Source organism: Mangifera indica, chromosome 2 (genome assembly GCF_011075055.1).
Source record: "Mangifera indica cultivar Alphonso chromosome 2, CATAS_Mindica_2.1, whole genome shotgun sequence".
NCBI lineage: Eukaryota > Viridiplantae > Streptophyta > Magnoliopsida > Sapindales > Anacardiaceae > Mangifera > Mangifera indica.
This window is the reverse complement of record NC_058138.1, coordinates 8,785,700-8,798,119: the sequence shown is the minus strand read 5'-3', so window position 1 is coordinate 8,798,119 and position 12,420 is coordinate 8,785,700. Positions and strand designations below refer to the sequence as shown.

Here is a 12,420-nt window from a genome sequence, read left to right as displayed (position 1 = left end):
ATTGAAAGGCATCCGTTTTTAGATACATTGTATGCCCATTTTCATCAAATTTGAGCACTTGTCTCAGATGCTACTTTGTTATCATTATATATCAAGTTAATTCCACTTTCCTATATTCGGAACCGAGACATCTCATCAATCAATTCGAACATACTCAAGACCGGGATATCGTATCAACTGGCTCATAATAAAAATTTGTAATTATAAGGAATTTTATTTCAATTGGGAGAAACGTAACTAATATATATATATATATATATATATATATATATATATATATATATATATATATATAGAGTTGCCACCCAAATTTTATTATAAAAAAAAAAACCTCTTTCCTGTCAAAGATAATAAACCAAGGTGCATGTGAGGTAATTAAATAATAATAATACTAAAATATGTGACCTGCAGCTTCTTGTTTAAAAAAAAAAATCAGTGCATTGAATTCATCCATATTAATCCGACAAATACAACTAGAAACAGTAAGTTATGCCTATTATTCTTTCAATAGTCTTCTTCATCAATATAAGCTTGGAAAGAAATCCAAGAAGTTAAGCTTCAGAGAGGAGAAAAAGAGTTAAATATGGATGCATGAATATGAATCTGGAAGAAGAAGTGCATTGTACAGTTAAAGCTTGACCATAACATGTTTGACCTATCACCAGTGTCGACGGTAACCCAGTTAAGGCATTGTCAAACAATTCTTATCTCTCAAATAATGAGGATCGCAAATTATCTCTAACACATCATATGTTACAACTATTTATCAGAGTGTGTACATATATATTTGTACACCATAAGAGATTTGATCTTTATACCCTGCATTATACACTCACAAACACAATAATTTCTTGACTACCAAGCACAGGAAAATATACAGGTATAACATGTAAGGTTTGGTCACCAAACATGTAATTCCATCATATGTCAGAATATATATATATATATATATATATATATATATATATATATATATATATATATATATGTATGTATTTATGTATGTATGTATATAAATGTCATAGGTTCAATCTTTATATGTATATACACAGTATGTAAATTTTTTAATCTAAAATCTAAGAGCAAAAGATGATCTACGTTTTTCTTCTTTCTGGAAATCTCTCATATTTTCTTTCTTTGTGTATTCGAACACTAACCCATACTCCATCAATTCATATAAGAATCATTCAACAATTATGTGGCAAACCATATGCATATCCTCACTACTTAATCAACTTTGAATTCACATATGCAATCATGTTTTTAATCTTCTTTATATACATATATACGTATATATATATAAACATTTATAAACATACACAACAACACATCTAGAATTCAGAAAATGTCAATAAAAAAAGAAATAATGGATCGAAAGCCTACCTTTCCTCCGATGTTCATGTTTGTCTTTGTGTGGCAATAGTCTCCTTAACAACTTCTTTCCCTAATTGACAAACAGAAGGTTCTTCTTTCTCTTTTACTGCATGAAAAAATGCTAGTAGTATCACACTTATGCAGTGGAGAAGCTTTGTGTAGAGAAAACAAATGAGAAATCAAGCAGAAAGACTTTAGAAATGGCCCCCTATTTTTTTATGCCATTCTCCTTCCAAAACGCCTTCCAGGGAGTCATGTCCCATAAGTGTTACTCAACTAGACATAAATTAAAGAAAAAAATACATACATTACACCAAGATTAAAGGAAAAGGTTGTGCACAAGTGGTGGGAAATAAAATCTATGATTCCCATATAAAATCTCTTTACTTAAATTCAAACAAGCAACAAAATGACCAAATTGCCATTTTATTAATTTAAGAGTATTACATGATATTCAGGATGTTGCTTCTTACAACATTTGCACAAGTATCATCATCAACAACCACAAAAGAAGAAGGACAAACAATCACACCAATAAGATGTTGTACCAAATCAAATACTCCGATAGTATATAATACCTGAGCACACCAATACCTATAATTGTCCTCTATAAGTTTTGGATTGATAACTTCAATAATAGATATTGAAAAACCACTCGACACTGATAGATTTTAATTGAAAACTTCACTAGAATCAACTAACTTCCCTAAAGTGTTTTGAAAATTTGATTAAGTGCTAGCCATTAACATCAGTCAAAAGTTCTGACACAATGAAAGACAAATAAAGAATCAAAGAAAAATCACATGCAAGTAGTCTGAACTGAATAATGCCTCTACATTATTTCACTGTTTTTTCTCCTACACATATTGCAGGACTTTATTATTTATATACATATACTTGAGCCTAATAGATGTCAATAGTTGTATTATAGCATCTATATCGCTAATCAACTCGCCTGAAAGTGACTACCTAAATTGTGATTATCATTCGATATCACTTTAACACTCTAGAACTCTACCAAAGCAATAAAATAGTTTCATTTTTTTGAATAGGCTGTTTTTCTTCCTATTCATCTATTGTTCTCCCTTTACACATAAAAATGACACTGCTCAACTTATATTCTACATACTATTTTATTAGAAGTCCTTATGTACACCATGTTGTACAATGTTGGTTTTAACACCTTTTAGTGCACTAGCAGTGTTATTAAAAGCAAACATAAACCATATGAAGTTCATTAAAAGCAAATTTGTACAATTATCAATAACAACAATGTATATTTGCCTATTTGAAACATAAATTTAAATTCATTAAAATTAAAAAAAATACAATAGAAATTAAAATTAAGGGTTAGGGCAATAAGACTAGGTTAAACTCGATTCTACTAGTTTTGACCAGTTCACTAGTTTTGACCAAGTCTTATATCAAACTAGTTTTTAGCGAAAACCAGACTAAACCATAGGCCAGTTTTGGGTTGAACTGGTTGGTTCAGTCCGATTTTGAAAACATTGTGTATTAGTCCAAGTTTAGTCTCCAGTTGTTGTAGATTCTCCCATTATTGAAACAACAAAAACTACTTGTTCGTTCCTTTATTGCTTGTTACTACACTGGTTTGATTCATTTCATGATGATAATCCAATCTCTTGTGGCTATCTTGAAATGTTTCTAATAGCCAAAATGATTTTGCTAATTGCAAACTTAAGTTCCTTGAAGCTCAAACCCAATTTCTGTCTATTCCATTTTTGTGGCTCTCTTCATTTTGCGTCTCATATAGTTGGTACAATAATGATTGTCTTCCTTAGCCAAGTTGTATTCTATTTAGGATGCTAGAATTCCTTCATGTTTTCTACTCAAGCTAAGCTTATTATAGTTGGTTTTTTCTTGGGCGTATATTGTTGGGTTGTGTTATATTGGCCTTCGTTTTTGAAATATCCAAATTATTGTAATAAGTGTTGGGCTGGATTGCTTTCTATTACATGCTCCAAGAGGGCTTTTATTTTGGATGTTATATATGATGTCTGTTAGATGTTTTAATGCCCTTTCTTAAATATCTTATATAAGCTTTCAAGAGATGGTATTTTAAATTCTTATTTACTATTATTTTAGATCTAAGAGGTTTATCTTTGGTTTAGTCATGTATTATGGTTTTTGTTTTTTTAGTTTCATTGTCTGTAGCCTCACTTTAAGGCCTCAGCTCTCATCTTATTTGTAATGCTTCTTACTTATAATATATATATATATATATATATATATATATATATATATATATATATATATATATATATATATATATATCAACAACCTTGCTAACCAAGATACTGTTGATAACTATAATATTCTTTTTTACTTAAATTTGAATTAATTAAGAATGTGTACTTGGTTTTACATTCTGGTTTTTGAATGATTCGAATACACTGCAAGGCATTGACGTAAGTCTATTTACACAATTCCATTTCCTAAGTACTACAATCCTTGAGAGACATGATCTTTATGCTATGGTTTTTTATAAGAGAAGAAAACAAATTTTCTCTGTAAAATTGGCGTTATCATTCTCTATTTTGAAGAGGCAGTTTTGGACATTTAAATAAGTGTCCAACTACTAGTAACTTCCCTACCAAGTGCTCTTTGATAGTTAAGCAAACCAGGTCAAGTCAACTTATTATAGGTGAACCCAGACCTAATATCTTTTACTCATATATGACGGAAGACCCAAAACAAATACTTACCACAGAAATCCCATACAATAGTATGTTTCATAATCCCAAATGTGTCTTGCAAACTTATGAGTAACCTATACTTGGGAGCTAAATACTATGCATCTATTAGGAATAGCATAACCATTTCAATTCGAATAAAATATAACAAAATGTTAGACTTGTAGTACCTCAGGCTTACTTGATAACACTAGCTCCCATTAATCCCTCATTTATCATTGTGTTATTTTTCTATATATCCACGATCAAGTCCATTCTCCCATATAAGTGACATGATCGGCTGACCAATAAACACAAGTAATATATAAGTCTTCCTTTTCTACTCAAAATTTTTAATTTAAACTTAGTTACTTTGTTATCATGTTTCATAAATCGAATCATGTATGGTCATAGGTGTCAAGCTAAGATAGTAACACTAAAAGTAAACATCAAACAACAACAAAGAGTCAAAAGGTATCATCATGAGGTAAACCTTATAAAGTCTTACATAGGGATTCATCCTCTTATTACTTCAATTGGTCATCTTACTTATGCATACATGGTATGAATCATATGCTATAATGTGTATTTTCCATAACGCCTAACTTGAGTTCTTAATCATCTTTACACTTGTAGGTATTTATTCATATTAAGAACTCATATATAACATTCGTAAGTTATTTGGGTGTGGGAAATCCAAATCGATAATTTTCAAATATATCTATCCATGATATCATCTTGATTGATTATCAATGTGACATTTTAACTTTAACAAATCTTTTCTCGAGAAATTTGTCTTCTATTGGCACATTCTTTTAGCGTCACTTTTCTCAAGAATAATGTTTTATCTTTGCTTGCTCTTTCAATACCGAAGGTGATTACTCATGTGAGAAAGCCAACCTCTAACTTGTGTGACATTGCAATCTTGTTGAGTAAAAAATGATATGTATACAGTGAAAACCCAAGAATTTCGGGATGCAAGTTCAAAACAGCATAAACTTAAATTCATAGTTTTCGACATTGTGTTACCAATACAATATATAAGCTCAACAACTTATCAATTACAGTATGCGTAATCCAAAGATTTAACATGTGCAAGATATACATTTCTTGGAACAAACTTGGTTAAAAGATCAATGACAATTCGATGCATAGAATTATATTATACGCTCATTTTTCTCTTGGAAATAATGTCTCTTAAAACATTGTGTCTAGTTTCGATATATTTGGTTATATTATAAAACTCGGGATCTTTTATTAAAGTTGTCCTATCTTGATTATTTCAACAAACAATTATTACTCCGACAATATTGTCCTGTTTACCCAAATTCATGAAGAATCTTCTTAACCAAACAATTTCTTGCACAATCATTGAATAGGCTACTTACTGGACCTCTATTGCAGATAAGGTTATGCATGTCTATTTCTTATAGGCCATAGTATCTAAAAAGCCAATGAAACGCAAATTCGATCTTTAATCACATAAACAATAATCCACAGTGCCTTTTAGATATATCAATATCTTATTGATAGCCTTTTAGTGCTCTTTTTAGTATTTGACTCATATCGACTAACCAACCCGACAACAAAAAACAAATGTTTGGGCAGCATACATTATACATTTGATGGTATTTGAATAGGTAACTATTAACATTTCTCTGCTTTCTTCTTGAGTTTTGTGACATTTCTAAACTTAACAATTCGTCATTTGACACAGGAGTATCAATAAGTTTACAGTTCACTATATGTATCAACAATACATGCACATGCCACCACTCACAGAGAGAGGTCCCTCATGCTCCTACACTTGCTCTCACGCATTGATAGATTGTTGTTGACCATTGATTGGTGTGGACAAATCGTCATTGACTAGTCAATCAATGATCAATCAACTGACCCAAGCAGGTGTTGATTGATTTAGGTTTACCTGGTTGACTATGGTTGACCTGTTGACAAAATAGGTTAGACAATCAGGTTTTCTGACTTGATTGCAACTTTAATTTAGTAAAGAACCCTAAATTTTTGGCCATTCAATTTATTGTCTTTTAGCCACCTTCCAACAATGAAACCATAGGGTTTTTGAACCTCCTTTGATGACAATTCTCCTTGTATCAACTTTTGATGCCAAAGTCATCAAAATCTGGTGAAACGATGGCATGAAAGTCACGGTGTGGGTTATGATTTTTTGTTGGATTTCATCGATTCAAGTGTCGTTTTTCAAGCTTTTTTTAATCTGATGCATGTAAAACAACTCTAAGCAACACTCAGAGACATTTCTAGTCCTTAATTTCATGCATATTGGATGAATTGAATCTGAATTGAAAAATTCAAATTTTAATAAATATTCATGCAAAAACCAAAAATTTAGATTATATAACTCACAAAATTAATAGGCATACTCACAACCTAGACTCTAATACCAATGTTGGAAAATTTTAAATAATTTTAACTCATATTCTGTGGATTACAGTAAATAGAAATGCGTACTGAGTTTTGCATTTTGGTTTCTAGATTATTTGAATGTGTTGTGAGGCATTGACGTGAGTCTATTGCCACAACCCCAGTACTGCAATCCTTGGGAGACATGGTCTCTATGCTATGGATTATAGGAGGAAAAGAAGAAAATTTTCCCTGTAAAATTGGCGTTATCATTCTCTATTTTGGGGAGACATTTTTGGACATTTAAATAGGTGTCAAACTACCAATAACTTCCCCACCAAATGCCCCTTGGTAGTTAAGCAAACCGGGTGGGGTTGACCTATCATGGGTGGACCCAAATCCAATGAAATATATTAATTAAACTTCAAGAAAATTTAAAAGAATTTTGCCTAAGTTGAATGCATCTTTTGACTCCAAAAAAGTCTTATATGTGTAGGTAGAGAGGCATGAGAAAAAAGAGGAAGAAAAAGCAGATATGGATCACTAAAATATCATTCTTTTGTATAATACATTACTATAATCGTAGATGTAAGCATTCCGATTATTGTGTTATATTATGTTAAAAATCTTGTCTCTCAAATTTTCTTCTTCTTGTCTTTCCATATACAGTACTTGACATATTTGAGTCTCTTCAAACTATAATTATTACTAACATATTTTATACAAAACTCAAAATTGTGTGTTTCAGTTGATGATAAGAAATTTCATTAACAATTTCCAAGACTGTAAACATCTTTCAATTTTAATATTGTAATCTAATAATTTAATTTTATATACATCTTTCAATTTTAATACTGTAATCTAATAATTTAATTTTATATTTTTCTTATTTATTACAAAAATAAATTCTATAGATTTCTAAATTGTTGTTTTCTAAGAAATTGTTTCAGAATCTTTTCCTTTACTTCCGTGTACTTGTCTACCGCTTTTTGCTTAAAGTAAATCACAGGAACTTTTTTTTAAAAATTATTTTATCAAATTATTAATAATTTTATGTTAAATTATTTGACTATTGGCCTGTCATTTCATTTCATATGCCGCCTCATGCCCTGCACTGAAGAAAAAGTCTTTGATGAGGCAAGTGTTTTATCCTTAAAACAAACAGAAAGTTTAGCCGGGTGAAGAAAACTTTTTGCTACTTCGTAGATCTATCTTTCTATTTGATAATAATTTATTATGATTGTTTATAAACAGCGTTGGCTCTTTCCCACTTCTTTTAATCGACTACTTCCAATAAAACATTATAAATACATTCTACCTTTCTATTTGATATTATTTGTAATGATTGTTTATAAACGACGCTGGCTCTTTCCCATTTAGATCGGTTGACTATTTCTTCAATTAAAACATTATAAATTCATACACTACCACAACAAACGACCGCATCCGAAAACCAAATTCTTAGCATCCAACAAAATGCAGGGCCTTGTTGCAGCAAATACAGTGGTGGCAGCAACGGCTTGTTCGGTGTGGGATGTCTACGGCTCCCTTCAGGTCCTCACAATTATTAACACATATCTGCCAAACGTTCTTGGAACAGTAAAAGTCCTTGAAGGTGATGGACATGTTGGAACACTTCTAAACGTTACATTTCCACCAGGTAATTAGTAAATTATTTATCTAATAAATAATTAATTCCAGCTACTGAATATATATTTATTTAAATATTTGTATATGGTTATTGTTTCAGGAACTCCTGGAGTTGGCTATATGAAAGAAAAGATCACAAAGGTTGTTAATGAGAAGCGTGTGAAGGAAACAGAAACCATTGAAGGAGGATTTTTAGCATCAGGGTTCAAGCGTTATATAACTCAATACAAAGTTATTGAGAAAAATTATACATCTAGTATTATAAGATCAACAATAAAGTATGAGATTGATGATAAGTTAGCAAATCTTACTTCTCTGGTCAACACCAATCTGGTGGAAGTACTTGCAAAAACCGTTGGAAAGTACCTGACCAAGATTGCACCTTCTCCTTCTCCTTCTCCTTACTAGAATCTTCAAAAGGACTTTGTTGTCATACTGATTGATATTAAAATAAAATTAATATTTTTACGCTTTGGCTTTTATATTGTATTCAACAAATCTATTTTTTAAGTTTTACATAATTAATTAGTTTACAACTTTGATTTTATGAATTTACCAACTTAATTTACGCTGATTTATTTATATTGTAATAAAAACTCATATTCCAAGTTATGAGTGTGAACCTTGCTTTTCCTTTGCTCAGTTATTGTCTCCATTTGAACATGTGTATTCGATTGAATAACCTATATCAAAATATTCATCTGATTTTCAAAATATTTTTAGCCAGTTAATTCCACCATGAATTTGCGGTTAACTGCATGCGAGAAAGGTCGCTGAAAAAAAAAGAGTATGAGGGCTATATTTGAAAATAATGAAAGAGATATTGATGAAAATTATTTAATATTAAGGCAGGCAGCAAGTATTTATATGAGAGTTTATTTTGAAAAATATCGTGTTCATGTAATTCTTTTTCAAAGGCATAAGAGTAGGGAAGAGCTGAAGAGTGTTTTACCTGGTTACAGCCAGGACTTGATTGGTTGAATAATTTATCCCACATTACTTGATTGTAAGAATTTTGTCTGTTGCAGTAGCTTCTTTTATAATAACTTATTTTATAATCTATAATATGAAAGATGTTTGGTAAATTAATTCGAAAAATGATTATACAACAAGCTGCTTAGTTATGAAATAATATGTTTAAATAAAGGATTCTCAAAGCAAGAATTTGTTGCCTTTAGAATTCAGAAACTGCTTTGGAAATGGTTAATTATAAAAACACATTAAGGCTTACCAATATTCTAATTTCTTATAAACAATTAATTAATTTATTAAGGCTGATTAGTAAAAAAAAAAAAAAGCTGCGATAATTCGCTGCCGGACAATACAGTTTAACCTAATAACATAACCATATACTTTCGATTCGGCAGTGTCATGGCTATAATTAACGTTTTATACTTTTATATGTAAAATATAAAAAAACCCTATAAAAAAGAGATCATAAAATGTCTTTTTATGAACACACAACATTGTTATAAAAAGCTAAAATATTTGTGTTCACAGTTGTTCATGGTTTGTCAAAAATATCTTAATCAACCAATATTATAAATTTGTGATTTTCTTTGGATACTTCTGTATAAATATAATATATTAATTAAAAAGTAAATAGTCAGTCATAATTTTGGTAATTTCATTTTTAGGATCAATTTCTTAAACAACTTTGTATTTTTAAGAATCAAACCAACAAGCAACCCTCTCTAATTGTATTAGTATCTTTGAAAATTATCTTGCACCATCTTACAGCTCTCCTTCAATTCACTTCTTTCCTTTCGTTTTCTTATTTTCATCTGGGAAAATCTCATTTGTCTGAACTTGACCACCCATTGGGGCAGATGTCTTCTTTTCACACACCAAAATTTAATTTCACATTCAATTAACCTTATTCAAATATTTGAATCACATTACCCAGAGGTAAATCTGACTCTCAAAGACTATTTTCATGTGTCGGGGTAGTTGCGAAAACTCTTATTAAACCTCATTGATTTTAGGCCAAAAGACTTATTCCTACACAAGGTTTGGTCTAAACCTAATTCCCACTCGTTAGCTTCTGAAAACCCAAATACCCACCCTTCTATTAAAATTCTCTCTTTGGATTAAGGATAAAACCATTATTTAAAAAATAAATAAAGAAATTAAAATTTTATCTCATTTTGCCCTCCTTAATTTAAAAAACTAATAATTTCCCTTAGCCCAATGTTTTGAAAACTCAACTTTCCCCCCTAGGGTTTATATTTTCCTTTTTTTTTCTCTGATGCCCTTTCTGGCTAATAGCCAACATTCTTTCTCTATCGCCATAACCGACCTTCTTTCTTCAATGTTCCCTTCACTCCCAAAGACACATAGCGACAGAATCGGTCTTGGTCTTAGCCTTCTTCTCCTTCTTTGTTCTTCATCTAAAGATTTTCAGACAAATAATGAAGAAGAGGAAGGTGACGAGTTCTCCTCGATTTTAAGACGAAGAACAAAGAACGAAGGTGAAGACTTTTGATTTTAGATGAGGAACAAAGAAGAAGAAGAAGGTCGATTATGCCATCATGTGTCATCATCGAGAACGATTTTGCCACCACATATCATTGGGAGTGGTGCCAAGAAAGCAGTCATCGTCCAAAGCAAAGAAAGAATGCTAACTGTCGGGTAGAAAAAGCATCGGAGAAAAAGAAAGAAAAATATAGACCCTAGGGGGTAAATGTGAGTTTTCAAACCTTTGAGCAGGGAGAAATTATTAGTTTTTTAAACTAAAGGGAGAATAAGCTAAAATTTTAATTTCTTTATATATTTTTTAAATGACAATTTTGCCATTAATTCTAATAAAGAATTTTAACAAAATGATAAGTATTTGAATTTTCGAAAATTAACGAATAAAAGTTTCAGTTTAGACCAAACCTTGGGTGAGAATAAGTATTTTGGCCTTGATTTTATCACCTATGTTTTTTCAATTATTTGTAAATTTATAAGTTTGTACTAATTATAATATAGTTAGAAAATTATTTACCACCTTTGTTTTAAGTATTATTGACCAATGATCACTTTTTTGTCCATGGAGTACTGATAATGAGTAAATATTAAGATATGTTACCAATATTCATAAAGGAAGTTAACAATAATTTCCAATTTACAGGGGTTGTCTTGAAAATTAGGTTATAGATTTGGTCACGTCAACAAAATTAATCCTAATTTTTTTTAAACAAAGTTATTAGTTGTTTGGGAGCAAAATAGTATTTTCTCTTTGATTTAAAAAATAATATCTAATCTAATTAAAAAAATTGTTACGTCTTACTTATAATTTGGTTAGATAGCATTAATCAAAATTACTGTAACCGTGGTTTAATGTAATGGTAAATTTTGCGAAATAGAATTAAGTATTTTGGCTTCTTGATAACAAAACTATTTTTCGAGAGAACTTGATAGGTGCATCTAATAAATGTTTCAAATATTATTTGACCAAAATATTTTTACCCAAAGCATTCTTGTAAAATTGCAGACTAACGTGACCATGTCAACCAGATTGACTTCTTATAACCTAACCTAACATCAGAGATTTTTTTTGCATTTTCTTACCTTAATTTACTGAAGAAATCAAGGGTGCTAATACAACCATTTATTAACATGGCTCAGAAAATCCAGCTAAATGCGACATTACAGCATGCCAATTTACACGGGCAACCCAGGCTAAAAATCATATGCCAAACGAAGTGCTTGCTGCGTAATCATATCCAAAATGAGTATCGGCTCAAGGAGAAAGCAGCTGCCAATGTGTGGAAGAATAAGTGTCAGTTGTAGGTTGTGGAATTAGAGCATCGGTCAGCTACTTGTGTCAGCCATGTGGACAGTGTCGGGCGGCTTAAGCAGCTACCAGTTTATTTTCCGGGGTGTTTTTCAGTATAAATCAGATCGTAACTTTTGACTTGGAGTAAGGGAAAACAAGAAGAAAGTTCTTATCTTTCTCAAAATCTAACACAATGCTTCTATTGACAGAATTCTACTAATAGACAGAACAAATATCCAAAATTATCTCATCAACAGGCTTTTAGAGTCTAATTATTCCCATTTTTTTTTAAGCATCAAAGTTTCTTAAATCTAGTTCCCATCTATTAGACTGTCACATTCCAGTATCTTTGCAATATTTAACAACACTGGACAAATTCTAAAGATCAAAATAAACCTGCACATAGGAACAAAAGAAAAGTTTCAACAGAGTGACAACCTTACAACCGATAAATTGAGACACCACACTGCACTAGTCAACAGCCATGGGGTAAAATTATTATTTGATTAAAATATTTTAAAAAACTAAAAACTTATCATATTTTCTCTCCCTAAGTTTAAA

General features: G+C 30.7%; 1 protein-coding gene across 1 annotated transcript; it reads left to right on the top strand.

Annotated features, from left to right (window-relative positions):
- The first annotated feature begins 7,922 nt into the window (after nt 1–7,922).
- LOC123208527 (norbelladine synthase-like) lies at nt 7,923–8,504 on the top strand. The gene is made up of 2 exons (XM_044626059.1): nt 7,923–8,106; nt 8,197–8,504. The coding sequence occupies exons 1-2, from the start codon at nt 7,923–7,925 to the stop codon at nt 8,502–8,504; spliced, it is 492 nt and encodes a 163-aa protein (XP_044481994.1).
- The last annotated feature ends 3,916 nt before the right edge of the window (nt 8,505–12,420 follow it).

Bases quoted from the DNA above. Each gene is read 5' to 3' on its own strand.
- LOC123208527 (XM_044626059.1), top strand. From the start codon at position 7,923: ATGCAGGGCCTTGTTGCAGCAAATACAGTGGTGGCAGCAACGGCTTGT. The intron at 8,107-8,196 runs GTAATTAGTAAA...TTATTGTTTCAG, and splicing joins AAACGTTACATTTCCACCAG to GAACTCCTGGAGTTGGCTAT.